Source organism: Littorina saxatilis, linkage group LG3 (genome assembly GCF_037325665.1).
Source record: "Littorina saxatilis isolate snail1 linkage group LG3, US_GU_Lsax_2.0, whole genome shotgun sequence".
Classification (NCBI taxonomy): Eukaryota; Metazoa; Mollusca; class Gastropoda; order Littorinimorpha; family Littorinidae; genus Littorina; species Littorina saxatilis.
In genome coordinates this window covers 77,651,962-77,671,164 of record NC_090247.1, presented here as the reverse complement: position 1 = coordinate 77,671,164, position 19,203 = coordinate 77,651,962, and the positions used below count along the sequence as shown (strand labels likewise).

Below are 19,203 nucleotides of genomic sequence, written 5' to 3'. Positions count from 1 at the left end.
TGGCCCCTTGGTTGTAGAAAAAGGTATCACACGTTTGTCTACCACATGTACTATGGCCCCCTGGTTGTAGAAAAAGGTATCAAACGTTTTGTGTGACATGAATCATGTGACAATAGACTGTCTACCACATGTACTATGACCCCTTGGTTGTAGAAAAAGGTATCAAACGTTTGGTGTGACATGAATCATGTGACAATAGACTGTCTACCACATGTACTATGGCCCCTTGGTTGTAGAAAAAGGTATCACACGTTTGTCTACCACATGTACTATGACAACTTGGTTGTAGAAAAAGGTATCAAACGTTTGGTGTGACATGAATCATGTGACAATAGACTGTCTACCACATGTACTATGACCCCTTGGTTGTAGAAAAAGGTATCAAACGTTTTGGTGTGACATCCCGTACGAAATGAACATATATGAACATATAAGAGACATATAAGAAACCTATAAGTTTCTTATAAGAAACATATAAGTTTCATATATGACAAGTAAAAAGCTATGTATGTCAGTTGTAGGAATAGGTTTCTTATAAGTCTCTTATATGAAAAAGACCCCAATTCATATAAGAATCATATATGAATCATATATGAGAACCTGCACTTCCAGAAACCTATAGTTCTCTTATATGTTTCTTATATGAATCTTATATGACTCTTATATGAATCATCACTTAGTTTCTGCATAGGAGAATTCAGGACTTAGAAAAAATATTGGACAATGCTGAATTACTGGCAATACTGGCTTTCATATATGTTTCATATATGAACAGGAAGTGGATGGTTTGCCTTGAGCATTATCTCCCCCTGACTGAACGGCCATCTTTGTGACAGCAGCTCTGTGAAGATGTTTAGCAGAAAATCAGTGAAAGAGCAGGACTAAAATGCAAAGTTCTTACAGAAATAATTGGACTTGATGTATGAATATGTGAAGAGAATGTTTATGTCATGCTGATGTTTGTGGGTGGCTGGCAGCCCAACCTGAACCCAACAGCTTGACACTGACAGGTTTGTGTTTTTATTCAAAATCCAGAATTTCCCTCCATTATCTGTTTTACTTTACAGTTCTGGTTCTGCATCAGGTGATCAAATCATGTTTACCAGCACTACTTTGGTTCAAGCAACAAGAAACTGTGACAGCTGTGCATATTCAAGAAAATTATTTGTGGCTGTAACTTGTTTGTTGTTTCTTGTTCATAATTTCAAATTTCAAAGTATTGGATTTGAAGAGGACAATGCATGTCTTACTCCTCTTCTTGTGACCAGTGATTTAGAGATCTGTTTGTTTTTGCCCTCAAAATAAACACAACTTCAGTAAAGATATGTATATATACTGAACCAAAAGGTATTTTGCAGTTGGATTCATTATAATTCAAAGTCAAGACAGTTAAATTGGGTTAAGCAGGTGTTATTTCCCTTGAAAACACAAATGTAGGTCAAGGTCGTGTGTCTGGTATGAGACATATAAATATCATATATGAGACATATAAGAATCCTATAAGGGAGATGTAGGTTTCATATAAGATTCTTATAAGTCTCATATATGAACATTTCATATAAGAGACCTATAGCTTTCTTATAAGAGAATATAAGATTCATATAAGAGACCTATATGAGCTCAGGTTATAGGTTCATATATGATTCATATAAGTTTCTTATAAGAATTTACCTCATTTGCATTTAAAATACCTATAAGCCACATATATGAAATTGTCATACAAGACTCTTATAAGAATCTTATATGAAATTGGGTCCAATTTCTTATAAGAACGTTTCGTACGGGTTGAATCATGTGACAATAGACTGTCTACCACATGTACTATGACCCCTTGGTTGTAGAAAAAGGTATCAAACGTTTGGTGTGACATGAATCATGTGACAATAGACTGTCTACCACATGTACTATGACCCCTTGGTTGTAGAAAAAGGTATCAAACGTTTTGTATGACATGAATCATGTGACAATAGACTGTCTACCACATGTACTATGGCCCCTTGGTTGTAGAAAAAGGTATCACACGTTTTGTATGACATGAATCATGTGACAATAGACTGTCTACCACATGTACTATGACCCCTTGGTTGTAGAAAAAGGTATCACACGTTTGTCTACCACATGTACTATGACCCCTTGGTTGTAGAAAAAGGTATCACACGTTTTGTATGACATGAATCATGTGACAATAGACTGTCTACCACATGTACTATGACCCCTTGGTTGTAGAAAAAGGTATCACACGTTTGTCTACCACATGTACTATGACCCCTTGGTTGTAGAAAAAGGTATCAAACGTTTGGTGTGACATGAATCATGTGACAATAGACTGTCTACCACATGTACTATGACCCCTTGGTTGTAGAAAAAGGTATCAAACGTTTTGTATGACATGAATCATGTGACAATAGACTGTCTACCACATGTACTATGACCCCTTGGTTGTAGAAAAAGGTATCACACGTTTTGTGTGACATGAATCATGTGACAATAGACTGTCTACCACATGTACTATGGCCCCTTGGTTGTAGAAAAAGGTATCACACGTTTTGTGTGACATGAATCATGTGACAATAGACTGTCTACCACATGTACTATGACCCCCTGGTTGTAGAAAAAGGTATCAGACGTTTTGGTGTGACATGAATCATGTGACAATAGACTGTCTACCACATGTACTATGGCCCCTTGGTTGTAGAAAAAGGTATCAAACGTTTGTCTACCACATGTACTATGACCCCTTGGTTGTAGAAAAAGGTATCACACGTTTGTCTACCACATGTACTATGGCCCCTTGGTTGTAGAAAAAGGTATCAAACGTTTTGTGTGACATGAATCATGTGACAATAGACTGTCTACCACATGTACTATGACCCCTTGGTTGTAGAAAAAGGTATCACACGTTTGTCTACCACATGTACTATGGCCCCTTGGTTGTAGAAAAAGGTATCAAACGTTTTGTGTGACATGAATCATGTGACAATAGACTGTCTACCACATGTACTATGACCCCTTGGTTGTAGAAAAAGGTATCAAACGTTTCTGTATGACATGAATCATGTGACAATAGACTGTCTACCACATGTACTATGACCCCTTGGTTGTAGAAAAAGGTATCAAACGTTTGTCTACCACATGTACTATGGCCCCTTGGTTGTAGAAAAAGGTATCAAACGTTTGTCTACCACATGTACTATGGCCCCTTGGTTGTAGAAAAAGGTATCACACGTTTGTCTACCACATGTACTATGGCCCCTTGGTTGTAGAAAAAGGTATCACACGTTTGTCTACCACATGTACTATGACCCCTTGGTTGTAGAAAAAGGTATCACACGTTTGTCTACCACATGTACTATGACCCCTTGGTTGTAGAAAAAGGTATCACACGTTTGTCTACCACATGTACTATGGCCCCCTGGTTGTAGAAAAAGGTATCAAACGTTTTGTGTGACATGAATCATGTGACAATAGACTGTCTACCACATGTACTATGGCCCCTTGGTTGTAGAAAAAGGTATCAAACGTTTTGTGTGACATGAATCATGTGACAATAGACTGTCTACCACATGTACTATGACCCCTTGGTTGTAGAAAAAGGTATCAAACGTTTTGTGTGACATGAATCATGTGACAATATACTGTCTACCACATGTACTATGGCCCCCTGGTTGTAGAAAAAGGTATCAAACGTTTTGTGTGACATGAATCATGTGACAATATACTGTCTACCACATGTACTATGACCCCTTGGTTGTAGAAAAAGGTATCAAACGTTTGTCTACCACATGTACTATGGCCCCCTGGTTGTAGAAAAAGGTATCAAACGTTTTGTGTGACATGAATCATGTGACAATAGACTGTCTACCACATGTACTATGGCCCCTTGGTTGTAGAAAAAGGTATCAAACGTTTGGTGTGACATGAATCATGTGACAATAGACTGTCTACCACATGTACTATGGCCCCTTGGTTGTAGAAAAAGGTATCAAACGTTTTGTGTGACATGAATCATGTGACAATAGACTGTCTACCACATGTACTATGACCCCTTGGTTGTAGAAAAAGGTATCAAACGTTTTGTGTGACATGAATCATGTGACAATAGACTGTCTACCACATGTACTATGGCCCCTTGGTTGTAGAAAAAGGTATCACACGTTTTGTGTGACATGAATCATGTGACAATAGACTGTCTACCACATGTACTATGACCCCTTGGTTGTAGAAAAAGGTATCACACGTTTTGGTGTGACATGAATCATGTGACAATAGACTGTCTACCACATGTACTATGGCCCCTTGGTTGTAGAAAAAGGTATCAAACGTTTTGTGTGACATGAATCATGTGACAATAGACTGTCTACCACATGTACTATGGCCCCTTGGTTGTAGAAAAAGGTATCACACGTTTTGTGTGACATGAATCATGTGACAATAGACTGTCTACCACATGTACTATGGCAGGGATGCAAACAAAAAAAACAAAAAAAGAGGAAAAGTGGCGGGGGTCTGGGGGCCGCCGAAGGCCCCCAGTGGGGTCCAGGGGCAACGCCCTGGCGGGGCATTATGAACAAATTAATGACCAAAAACATGCATAAACGGCAATATTACCCTAAAAAAACCTTATATTCACAGTGTCTAAAATAATGTACAATACTTACTGTTTTACTAAATTTACTTTAGCAAAATTACTGCTTATAGACTATAGAGTTTAGTACCACTAATATTTTTACCAAATGAACAGTCATTAGACTAGAGTGTTCTGTCTTCTGATCATTGAAAATACGGACAATCATATACTTGTACAAAGCAGCCACATGACATTACTTGGAGAGAGAGGGACAGGGAGACAGAGATATGTTGACTCACTCTTTCTGCAAGCTGTATCAATCCATGGCACTGACAAGAAGGCATTGGCAAGTCACAAAGTCTGTAATGGCAACTGTAAAAATCCCTTTGCTTTGGATGTATTTGAAACTTTAAAACTTTGTCTCTGACAGACAATTAAAAACATGGTTGTGTCTTAGCAGTCATAGTCTCAAATCCCTGGCACACAATGCAGATCTTATATCCTTACTGTCACTGAAGCCACTAAACACCATCTCTAAACTCTTGGCACAAATGAACTTGAAGGCATCTGGACTTATTGTCTGTGAAAAATCTAAACATTGTCACTCAACACCTTGCACATAAAGAAGGCTTGTCACTCAACACCTGGCACAAAATGAAGACAAGATCCTTAATCTTATTGTCTTTGAAGAAGCTAAAAATTCTCACTCAATCTCTGGCATAAAATAAAAACATCTGGATTTTGTCATAGAAAAACTTTAAAAATAGTCTCTTAACCTTGTCACACAATGAAAACATTCTTACTGTCTATGCTGTGAGTATTGATTAAGCATTGCAAGTGATAATGTGTGTGTCCACAATTAGTTATTGTAATAATAATAATAATAATGGAAACTTATAGAGCGCTTACCTAGAAGCTCTAAGCGCTTTACAATGACATTGCTATACACATGTACAAAACCAAAATACAGCATTAATACACAAAAAGAACAGGAGTACAAAAGCAAATTCATCGTTTAAATCCATGCAGTCGCAAACAAACACACGCGTGCGCACGCACATACGCGTGCGCATACACACACACATGCTATGACCACACACATTCACAGATACACACAGACACACAGACACACGTTCTGACATCTTTGTTTTTTTGCTAAAGAAATTTCTGATATCAGTATTCTTTCTCTTCTCTGGCTTCTTTGTATTTGCTGAGAATGCCTCTGGGGCAGCCCTTTGGGAAGAAGAGACGTCAGAGCCTTTTTTCTGCTCCCAGATTAGGCTGATTATTATTATTCTGAAGCCAAATTATATGTCGATAATATTACTTACCAGCGATTGTCGTGTTCTTGCTGACAGCTGCTAAGGCTTTCACATGACGCTTTCGTCGAATGTGTTCTTCAAATTCAATGGCCACAAAGCCGCGGCTGCCATACACCACTGGTTTCGAACACGCCACACAAAATGCGTTTCCGGCTTTTTCAATTTTGCGGATGACATCGCCTACTCTTTGCTCGTTGACGTTTCTGTCCAACCACTCCCATTTCCACTCGTTCTTTGCGTTTTCCTTGATTTTCTTTTCAAACCCGCGTTCAACGAACTTCATGCACGAAGCCATTTTTCGGGAAGGCCCGCGCTCACGTGTTTGGAAATGACAAACGGTTTACAGCTTCGCCCGTTTAAGAATACGGCTTTCGGATTCGCCCGCTTGAGAATAAACACCGAGAGGCATGCTCGGTTTACATTTTTCCTCTTCTTTTTTTTCGGCGACTGTGCATGAAAAACGGCGATTTCAAAAAGTAAAAACGGCGATTTTTTCGCCGTTTGGCGGCTATTTTGCATCCCTGTATGGCCCCTTGGTTGTAGAAAAAGGTATCACACGTTTGTCTACCACATGTACTATGGCCCCCTGGTTGTAGAAAAAGGTATCAAACGTTTTGTGTGACATGAATCATGTGACAATAGACTGTCTACCACATGTACTATGGCCCCTTGGTTGTAGAAAAAGGTATCACACGTTTTGTGTGACATGAATCATGTGACAATAGACTGTCTACCACATGTACTATGGCCCCTTGGTTGTAGAAAAAGGTATCACACGTTTGTCTACCACATGTACTATGGCCCCCTGGTTGTAGAAAAAGGTATCAAACGTTTTGTGTGACATGAATCATGTGACAATAGACTGTCTACCACATGTACTATGACCCCTTGGTTGTAGAAAAAGGTATCAAACGTTTGGGGTGACATGAATCATGTGACAATAGACTGTCTACCACATGTACTATGGCCCCTTGGTTGTAGAAAAAGGTATCACACGTTTGTCTACCACATGTACTATGACCCCTTGGTTGTAGAAAAAGGTATCAAACGTTTGGTGTGACATGAATCATGTGACAATAGACTGTCTACCACATGTACTATGACCCCTTGGTTGTAGAAAAAGGTATCAAACGTTTTGGTGTGACATGAATCATGTGACAATAGACTGTCTACCACATGTACTATGACCCCTTGGTTGTAGAAAAAGGTATCAAACGTTTGGTGTGACATGAATCATGTGACAATAGACTGTCTACCACATGTACTATGACCCCTTGGTTGTAGAAAAAGGTATCAAACGTTTTGTATGACATGAATCATGTGACAATAGACTGTCTACCACATGTACTATGGCCCCTTGGTTGTAGAAAAAGGTATCACACGTTTTGTATGACATGAATCATGTGACAATAGACTGTCTACCACATGTACTATGACCCCTTGGTTGTAGAAAAAGGTATCACACGTTTGTCTACCACATGTACTATGACCCCTTGGTTGTAGAAAAAGGTATCACACGTTTTGTATGACATGAATCATGTGACAATAGACTGTCTACCACATGTACTATGACCCCTTGGTTGTAGAAAAAGGTATCACACGTTTGTCTACCACATGTACTATGACCCCTTGGTTGTAGAAAAAGGTATCAAACGTTTGGTGTGACATGAATCATGTGACAATAGACTGTCTACCACATGTACTATGACCCCTTGGTTGTAGAAAAAGGTATCACACGTTTTGTGTGACATGAATCATGTGACAATAGACTGTCTACCACATGTACTATGACCCCCTGGTTGTAGAAAAAGGTATCAGACGTTTTGGTGTGACATGAATCATGTGACAATAGACTGTCTACCACATGTACTATGGCCCCTTGGTTGTAGAAAAAGGTATCAAACGTTTGTCTACCACATGTACTATGGCCCCCTGGTTGTAGAAAAAGGTATCAAACGTTTTGTGTGACATGAATCATGTGACAATAGACTGTCTACCACATGTACTATGGCCCCTTGGTTGTAGAAAAAGGTATCAAACGTTTTGTGTGACATGAATCATGTGACAATAGACTGTCTACCACATGTACTATGACCCCTTGGTTGTAGAAAAAGGTATCAAACATTTCTGTATGACATGAATCATGTGACAATAGACTGTCTACCACATGTACTATGACCCCTTGGTTGTAGAAAAAGGTATCAAACGTTTGTCTACCACATGTACTATGGCCCCTTGGTTGTAGAAAAAGGTATCAAACGTTTGTCTACCACATGTACTATGGCCCCTTGGTTGTAGAAAAAGGTATCACACGTTTGTCTACCACATGTACTATGGCCCCTTGGTTGTAGAAAAAGGTATCACACGTTTGTCTACCACATGTACTATGACCCCTTGGTTGTAGAAAAAGGTATCACACGTTTGTCTACCACATGTACTATGACCCCTTGGTTGTAGAAAAAGGTATCACACGTTTGTCTACCACATGTACTATGGCCCCCTGGTTGTAGAAAAAGGTATCAAACGTTTTGTGTGACATGAATCATGTGACAATAGACTGTCTACCACATGTACTATGGCCCCTTGGTTGTAGAAAAAGGTATCAAACGTTTTGTGTGACATGAATCATGTGACAATAGACTGTCTACCACATGTACTATGACCCCTTGGTTGTAGAAAAAGGTATCAAACGTTTTGTGTGACATGAATCATGAGACAATATACTGTCTACCACATGTACTATGGCCCCCTGGTTGTAGAAAAAGGTATCAAACGTTTTGTGTGACATGAATCATGTGACAATATACTGTCTACCACATGTACTATGGCCCCCTGGTTGTAGAAAAAGGTATCAAACGTTTTGTGTGACATGAATCATGTGACAATATACTGTCTACCACATGTACTATGACCCCTTGGTTGTAGAAAAAGGTATCAAACGTTTGTCTACCACATGTACTATGGCCCCCTGGTTGTAGAAAAAGGTATCAAACGTTTTGTGTGACATGAATCATGTGACAATAGACTGTCTACCACATGTACTATGGCCCCTTGGTTGTAGAAAAAGGTATCAAACGTTTTGTGTGACATGAATCATGTGACAATAGACTGTCTACCACATGTACTATGACCCCTTGGTTGTAGAAAAAGGTATCAAACGTTTGGTGTGACATGAATCATGTGACAATAGACTGTCTACCACATGTACTATGACCCCTTGGTTGTAGAAAAAGGTATCAAACGTTTTGTATGACATGAATCATGTGACAATAGACTGTCTACCACATGTACTATGACCCCTTGGTTGTAGAAAAAGGTATCAAACGTTTGGTGTGACATGAATCATGTGACAATAGACTGTCTACCACATGTACTATGACCCCTTGGTTGTAGAAAAAGGTATCACACGTTTGTCTACCACATGTACTATGACCCCTTGGTTGTAGAAAAAGGTATCAAACGTTTTGTATGACATGAATCATAATAATAATAATAATAATAATGGAAACTTATAGAGCGCTTACCTAGAAGCTCTAAGCGCTTTACAATGACATTGCTATACACATGTACAAAACCAAAATACAGCATTAAGACACAAAAAGAACAGGAGTACAAAAGCAAATTCATCGTTGAAGTCCATGCAGTCACAATAATACAAACCCACGCGTGCGCACGCACATACGCGTGCGCATACACACACACATGCTATCAACACACACATGCACAGATACACACGGACACACGTTCACACACACACACACACACACACACACACACACACGCACACACACACACACACACGCATACAGACAGGCGCACACACATACATACAACACACACACATACACATGCACTCACACATGAATACTAATATACCTACACAATCTGCATACATGGCGTACACACACAAAAAAGCCGCAGATATAATCACAAAACCAAGCTCGTGCTTATGCACATCCATTTATCTAACTAGATAACATGTGACAATAGACTGTCTACCACATGTACTATGGCCCCTTGGTTGTAGAAAAAGGTATCAAACGTTTTGTGTGACATGAATCATGTGACAATAGACTGTCTACCACATGTACTATGACCCCTTGGTTGTAGAAAAAGGTATCAAACGTTTTGTGTGACATGAATCATGTGACAATAGACTGTCTACCACATGTACTATGGCCCCTTGGTTGTAGAAAAAGGTATCACACGTTTTGTGTGACATGAATCATGTGACAATAGACTGTCTACTACATGTACTATGACCCCCTGGTTGTAGAAAAAGGTATCACACGTTTTGGTGTGACATGAATCATGTGACAATAGACTGTCTACCACATGTACTATGGCCCCTTGGTTGTAGAAAAAGGTATCAAACGTTTTGTGTGACATGAATCATGTGACAATAGACGGTCTACCACATGTACTATGGCCCCTTGGTTGTAGAAAAAGGTATCACACGTTTTGTGTGACATGAATCATGTGACAATAGACTGTCTACCACATGTACTATGGCCCCTTGGTTGTAGAAAAAGGTATCACACGTTTGTCTACCACATGTACTATGGCCCCCTGGTTGTAGAAAAAGGTATCAAACGTTTTGTGTGACATGAATCATGTGACAATAGACTGTCTACCACATGTACTATGGCCCCTTGGTTGTAGAAAAAGGTATCACACGTTTTGTGTGACATGAATCATGTGACAATAGACTGTCTACCACATGTACTATGGCCCCTTGGTTGTAGAAAAAGGTATCACACGTTTGTCTACCACATGTACTATGGCCCCCTGGTTGTAGAAAAAGGTATCAAACGTTTTGTGTGACATGAATCATGTGACAATAGCATGTCTACCACATGTACTATGGCCCCTTGGTTGTAGAAAAAGGTATCACACGTTTTGTGTGACATGAATCATGTGACAATAGACTGTCTACCACATGTACTATGGCCCCTTGGTTGTAGAAAAAGGTATCACACGTTTGTCTACCACATGTACTATGGCCCCTTGGTTGTAGAAAAAGGTATCAAACGTTTGGTGTGACATGAATCATGTGACAATAGACTGTCTACCACATGTACTATGACCCCTTGGTTGTAGAAAAAGGTATCAAACGTTTTGGTGTGACATGAATCATGTGACAATAGACTGTCTACCACATGTACTATGACCCCTTGGTTGTAGAAAAAGGTATCAAACGTTTGGTGTGACATGAATCATGTGACAATAGACTGTCTACCACATGTACTATGGCCCCTTGGTTGTAGAAAAAGGTATCACACGTTTTGGTGTGACATGAATCATGTGACAATAGACTGTCTACCACATGTACTATGACCCCTTGGTTGTAGAAAAAGGTATCAAACGTTTTGTATGACATGAATCATGTGACAATAGACTGTCTACCACATGTACTATGGCCCCTTGGTTGTAGAAAAAGGTATCACACGTTTTGTATGACATGAATCATGTGACAATAGACTGTCTACCACATGTACTATGACCCCTTGGTTGTAGAAAAAGGTATCACACGTTTGTCTACCACATGTACTATGACCCCTTGGTTGTAGAAAAAGGTATCACCCGTTTTGTATGACATGAATCATGTGACAATAGACTGTCTACCACATGTACTATGACCCCTTGGTTGTAGAAAAAGGTATCACACGTTTGTCTACCACATGTACTATGACCCCTTGGTTGTAGAAAAAGGTATCAAACGTTTGGTGTGACATGAATCATGTGACAATAGACTGTCTACCACATGTACTATGACCCCTTGGTTGTAGAAAAAGGTATCAAACGTTTTGTATGACATGAATCATGTGACAATAGACTGTCTACCACATGTACTATGACCCCTTGGTTGTAGAAAAAGGTATCACACGTTTTGTGTGACATGAATCATGTGACAATAGACTGTCTACCACATGTACTATGGCCCCTTGGTTGTAGAAAAAGGTATCACACGTTTTGGTGTGACATGAATCATGTGACAATAGACTGTCTACCACATGTACTATGACCCCTTGGTTGTAGAAAAAGGTATCAAACGTTTGGTGTGACATGAATCATGTGACAATAGACTGTCTACCACATGTACTATGACCCCTTGGTTGTAGAAAAAGGTATCAAACGTTTGGTGTGACATGAATCATGTGACAATAGACTGTCTACCACATGTACTATGACCCCTTGGTTGTAGAAAAAGGTATCAAACGTTTGGTGTGACATGAATCATGTGACAATAGACTGTCTACCACATGTACTATGACCCCTTGGTTGTAGAAAAAGGTATCACACGTTTGGTGTGACATGAATCATGTGACAATAGACTGTCTACCACATGTACTATGACCCCTTGGTTGTAGAAAAAGGTATCAAACATTTGGTGTGACATGAATCATGTGACAATAGACTGTCTACCACATGTACTATGACCCCTTGGTTGTAGAAAAAGGTATCAAACGTTTTGTATGACTGATTAGTGTGTAATATATGTATTTCTAACTCCATACACAAACACCAGAAGTGTTCATAATCTTCCAACAGCAAACAAATGACGAAACCAGCAGACAGAATAGACGTGTTCAGGATGTTCAGCGGTCTGGTAGAGTTAAGAGTCCCTTTTACTCGCTTTTCAAAACGGGCGAAGCATGTACCACGCTTTCAAACAACTCTGTATGTAATGGCGTGTGTACTCAATGTGATACCTTTTCTTTAACAAAATAAAGCACATTGGAGCCACTCTTCACCATTTCTGGCTTTCTGATGACTGAAGTGTATAGCTTACTGATGACTGAAGTGTATGGCTTACTGATGACTGAAGTGTATGGCTTACTGATGACTGAAGTGTATGGCTTACTGATGACTGAAGTGTTCGGCTTACTGATGACTGAAGTGTATGGCTTACTGATCACCGATGTGTATGGCTTACTGATGACTGAAGTGTATGGCTTACTGATGACTGAAGTGTATGGCTTACTGATGACTGAAGTGTTCGGCTTACTGATGACTGAAGTGTATGGCTTACTGATCACTGAAGTGTATGGCTTACTGATGACTGACGTGTATGGCTTACTGATGACTGAAGTGTATGGCTTACTGATGACTGAAGTGTATGGCTTATTGATGACTGAAGTGTATGGCTTACTGATGACTGAAGTGTATGGCTTACTGATCACTGAAGTGTATGGCTTACTGATCACTGAAGTGTATGGCTTACTGATGACTGAAGTGTATGGCTTACTGATCACTGAAGTGTATGGCTTACTGATGACTGAAGTGTATGGCTTACTGATGACTGAAGTGTATGGCTTACTGATGACTGAAGTGTATGGCTTACTGATGACTGAAGTGTATGGCTTACTGATCACTGAAGTGTATGGCTTACTGATGACTGAAGTGTATGGCTTACTGATGACTGAAGTGTATGGCTTACTGATGACTGAAGTGTATGGCTTACTGATGACTGAAGTGTATGGCTTACTGATGTCTGAAATGACTGTATGGCTTACTGATGACTGAAGTGTATGGCTTACTGATGACTGAAGTGTATGGCTTACTGATGACTGAAGTGTATGGCTTACTGATGTCTGAAATGACTGTATGGCTTACTGATGACTGAAGTGTATGGCTTACTGATGACTGAAGTGTATGGCTTACTGATGACTGAAGTGTATGGCTTACTGATGACTGAAGTGTATTACTGATGACTGAAGTGTATGGCTTACTGACTGAAGTGTATGGCTTACTGATCACTGAAGTGTATGGCTTACTGATGACTGAAGTGTATGGCTTACTGATCACTGAAGTGTATGGCTTACTGATCACTGATGTGTATGGCTTACTGATGAGTGAAGTGTATGGCTTACTGATGACTGAAGTGTATGGCTTACTGATGACTGAAGTGTATGGCTTACTGATGACTGTACTGATGACTGATGTGTATGGCTTACTGATGACTGAAGTGTATAGCTTACTGATGACTGAAGTGTATGGCTTACTGATGACTGTACTGATCACTGATGTGTATGGCTTACTGATGACTGAAGTGTATAGCTTACTGATGACTGAAGTGTATGGCTTACTGATGACTGAAGTGTATGGCTTACTGATGGCTGAAGTGTATGGCTTACTGATGAGTGAAGTGTATGGCTTACTGATGACTGAAGTGTTTGGCTTACTGATGACTGAAGTGAAGTGTATGGCTTACTGATGACTGAAGTGTATGGCTTACTGATGACTGATGTGTATGGCTTACTGATGACTGAAGTGTATGGCTTACTGATGACTGAAGTGTATGGCTTACTGATGACTGAAGTGTATGGCTTACTGATGACTGAAGTGTTCGGCTTACTGATGACTGAAGTGTATGGCTTACTGATCACTGATGTGTATGGCTTACTGATGACTGAAGTGTATGGCTTACTGATGACTGAAGTGTATGGCTTACTGATGACTGAAGTGTTCGGCTTACTGATGACTAAAGTGTATGGCTTACTGATCACTGAAGTGTATGGCTTACTGATGACTTATGTGTATGGCTTACTGATGACTGAAGTGTATCGCTTACTGATCACTGAAGTGTATGGCTTACTGATGACTGAAGTGTATGGCTTACTGATGACTGAAGTGTATGGCTTACTGATCACTGAAGTGTATGGCTTACTGATGACTGAAGTGTATGGCTTACTGATGACTGAAGTGTATGGCTTACTGATGACTGAAGTGTATGGCTTACTGATGACTGAAGTGTATGGCTTACTGATGACTGAAGTGTATGGCTTACTGATGACTGAAGTGTATGGCTTACTGATCACTGAAGTGTATGGCTTACTGATGACTGAAGTGTATGGCTTACTGATGACTGAAGTGTATGGCTTACTGATGACTGAAGTGTATGGCTTACTGATGACTGAAGTGTATGGCTTACTGATGTCTGAAATGACTGTATGGCTTACTGATGACTGAAGTGTATGGCTTACTGATGACTGAAGTGTATGGCTTACTGATGACTGAAGTGTATGGCTTACTGATGTCTGAAATGACTGTATGGCTTACTGATGACTGAAGTGTATGGCTTACTGATGACTGAAGTGTATGGCTTACTGATGACTGAAGTGTATGGCTTACTGATGACTGAAGTGTATTACTGATGACTGAAGTGTATGGCTTACTGACTGAAGTGTATGGCTTACTGATCACTGAAGTGTATGGCTTACTGATGACTGAAGTGTATGGCTTACTGATGACTGAAGTGTATGGCTTACTGATCACTGATGTGTATGGCTTACTGATGAGTGAAGTGTATGGCTTACTGATGACTGAAGTGTATGGCTTACTGATGACTGAAGTGTATGGCTTACTGATGACTGTACTGATGACTGATGTGTATGGCTTACTGATGACTGAAGTGTATGGCTTACTGATGACTGAAGTGTATGGCTTACTGATGACTGTACTGATCACTGATGTGTATGGCTTACTGATGACTGAAGTGTATGGCTTACTGATGACTGTACTGATCACTGAAGTGTATGGCTTACTGATGACTGAAGTGTATGGCTTACTGATGACTGTACTGATCACTGATGTGTATGGCTTACTGATGACTGAAGTGTATAGCTTACTGATGACTGTACTGATGACTGATGTGTATGGCTTACTGATGACTGTACTGATCACTGAAGTGTATAGCTTACTGATGACTGAAGTGTATAGCTTACTGATGACTGAAGTGTATGGCTTACTGATGACTGAAGTGTATGGCTTACTGATGGCTGAAGTGTATGGCTTACTGATGAGTGAAGTGTATGGCTTACTGATGACTGAAGTGTTTGGCTTACTGATGACTGAAGTGAAGTGTATGGCTTACTGATGACTGAAGTGTATGGCTTACTGATGACTGATGTGTATGGCTTACTGATGACTGAAGTGTATGGCTTACTGATGAGTGAAGTGTATGGCTTACTGATCACTGAAGTGTTTGCTAAACACTCACTAAACAGTAAACCTACACTCACGTGACCTCAGTCGAAACATGTTGTGAGGGATTACTACAGACAAGCAATCATTTCCGCAACAAATCGTGAACTACGATGAACTTGTTAACTGATTTTTGAATGACGACATGACTCACCTGTTTACAGGTGTGGAGGAACACCAGGATCTTGTTGTTGGGGTGACTCTTGAGGAAGGAGTAGAGGAAGGACAGCTTGTGTTGCAGTTCACACACCAGATAGCTCTGTCACACACAACACATCATATTGTTGTTCAGTATTCACACACCAGATAGCTCTGTCACACACAACACATCATATTGTTGTTCAGTATTCACACACCAGATGGCTTTGTCACACACAACACATCATATTGTTGTTCAGTATTCACACACCAGGTAGCTCTGTCACACACAACACATCATATTGTTGTTCAGAATTCACACACCAGGTAGCTCTGTCACACACAACACATCATATTGTTGTTCAGTATTCACACACCAGATGGCTCTGTCACACACAACACATCATATTGTTGTTCAGTATTCACACACCAGGTAGCTCTGTCACACACAACACATCATATTGTTGTTCAGTATTCACACACCAGGTAGCTCTGTCACACACAACACATCATATTGTTGTTCAGTATTCACACACCAGGTAGCTCTGTCACCCACAACACATCAGTCTTTTTCAGTATTAAACAAATTTGATGCACAAAAACTATAAAATATGTTGACAGGCTTGAAAATAAAACAAGTCGCGTAAGGCGAAAATACAACATTTAGTCAAGTAGCTGTCGAACTCACAGAATGAAACTGAACGCAATGCAACGCAGCAAGACCGTATACTCGTAGCATCGTCAGTCCACCGCTCATGGCAAAGGCAGTGAAATTGACAAGAAGAGCGGGGTAGTAGTTGCGCTGAGAAGGATAGCACGCTTTTCTGTACCTCTCTTCGTTTTAACTTTCTGAGCGTGTTTTCAATCCAAACACATCATATCTATATGTTTTTGGAATCAGGAACCGACAAGGAATAAGATGAAAGTGTTTTTAAATTGATTTCGAAAATTTAATTTTGATCATAATTTTTATATTTTTAATTTTCAGAGCTTGTTTTTAATCCAAATATAACATATTTATATGTTTTTGGAATCAGAAAATGATGGAGAATAAGATGAATTTAAATTTAGATCGTTTTATAAAAAAAATATTTTTTTTACAATTTTCAGATTTTTAATGACCAAAGTCATCAATTAATTTTTAAGCCACCAAGCTGAAATGCAATACCGAAGTCCGGGCTTCGTCGGAGATTACTTGACCAAAATTTCAACCAATTTGGTTGAAAAATGAGGGCGTGACAGTGCCGCCTCAACTTTCACGAAAAGCCGGATATGACGTCATCAAAGACATTTATCAAAAAATTGAAAAACATGTCTGAGGATATCATACCCAGGAACTCTCATGTCAAATTTCATAAAGATCGGTCCAGTAGTTTCGTCTGAATCGCTCTACACACACACACAGACAGACAGACAGACAGACAGACAGACACACATACACCACGACCCTCGTCTCGATTCCCCCCTCTGCGTTAAAACATTTAGTCAAAACTTGACTAAATGTAAAAAGAAAATACTGATCAACACATGGTGTTGGTGGCCCTAAAAATCTCAGACGCAGCAAGTTCATACCCCGTACCTACAGTTCATACCCCGTACCTACAGTTCATACCCCGTACCTACAGTTCATACCCCGTACCTACAGTTCATTCCCCGTACCTACAGTTCATACCCTACAGTTCATACACCGTACCTACAGTTCATACCACGTACCTACAGTTCATACCCCGTACCTACAGTTCATACCCTACAGTTCATACACCGTACCTACAGTTCATACACCGTGCCTACAGTTCATACCCTACAGTTCATACCCCGTACCTACAGTTCATACCACGTACCTACAGTTCATACACCGTACCTACAGTTCATACCCCGTACCTACAGTTCATACCCCGTACCTACAGTTCATACCCCACAGTTCATACCCCGTACCTAGTTCATACCACGTACCTACAGTTCATACACCGTACCTACAGTTCATACCACATACCTACAGTTCATACCCCGTACCTACAGTTCATACCCCGTACCTACAGTTCATACCCCGTACCTACAGTTCATACCCCGTACCTACAGTTCATACACCGTACCTACAGTTTATACCCCGTACCTACAGTTCATACACCGTACCTACAGTTCATACCCCGTACCTACAGTTCATACCCCGTACCTACAGTTCATACACCGTACCTACAGTTCATACCCCGTACCTACAGTTCATACACCGTACCTACAGTTTATACCCCGTACCTACAGTTCATACACCGTACCTACAGTTCATACACCGTACCTACAGTTCATACCACGTACCTACAGTTCATACACCGTACCTACAGTTCATACCACGTACCTACAGTTCATACACCGTACCTACAGTTCATACACCGTACCTACAGTTCATACCACGTACCTACAGTTCATACCCCGTACCTACAGCTCATACCCCACAGTTCATACACCGTACCTACAGTTCATACCCCGTACCTACAGTTCATACCCCGTACCTACAGACTAACATTCATTCAATTCATTACAGCAAGTTCATACCCCGTACCTACAGACTAACAATAACATTCATTCAATTCATTACAGCAAGTTCATACCCCGTACCTACAGACTAACATTCATTCAATTCATTACAGCAAGTTCATACCCCGTACCTACAGACTAACATTCATTCAATTCATTACAGCAAGTTCATACCCCGTACCTACAGACTAACATTCATTCAATTCATTACAGCAAGTTACAAAGGACATTGTAAGTTTGAGGTCATTTTTGACAAAACAAAGAAAAAAAAACTGCTGATAAAAGACACAATAAAAAGAACCTGGGCATACACATATCAACACTAAAATTTGACATGACAATTTTGCTTTGGTTGTCTGATTCTGCAGTACAAGGCGGCTGCCAGCAACAGGGAAGCAGGATCTCGATTACCTCCCTTGCACCATTCAGGCCAAACCTCTTTCCTTTGTGCACACCTTGAGATATTTGTATTGCAGATATTTGTATTGACCTGTTCGCTGCCAGCAGATATTTGTATTGACCTGTTCGCTGCCAGCAGATATTTGTATTGACCTGTTCGCTGCCAGCAGATATTTGTATTGACCTGTTCGCTGCCAGCAGATATTTGTATTGACCTGTTCGCTGCCAGCAGATATTTGTACACAAAGTATAACCTGT

The 19,203-nt window shown here is 40.1% G+C and overlaps 1 protein-coding gene, 1 long non-coding RNA gene and 1 pseudogene across 2 annotated transcripts in view; all 3 read right to left on the bottom strand.

Moving 5' to 3' along the window:
* The window catches only part of LOC138963311 (probable ATP-dependent RNA helicase DDX10), a 76,895-nt gene that overhangs the window by 43,322 nt on the left and 14,370 nt on the right, over positions 1-19,203 (bottom strand). The window contains exon 8 of the mRNA XM_070335373.1: positions 16,031-16,135. Within this exon, the coding sequence (XP_070191474.1) occupies positions 16,031-16,135 (105 nt within the window). The remainder of the gene's footprint in view (positions 1-16,030; positions 16,136-19,203) is intronic.
* On the bottom strand, positions 4,866-5,431 carry LOC138963310 (uncharacterized). The gene is made up of 2 exons (XR_011454778.1): positions 5,212-5,431; positions 4,866-5,179 (listed from the first exon to the last, which is right to left on the bottom strand). It is a non-coding gene; the product is annotated as an uncharacterized lncRNA (long non-coding RNA).
* LOC138961040 (mucin-5AC-like) lies at positions 5,891-15,933 on the bottom strand (annotated as a pseudogene).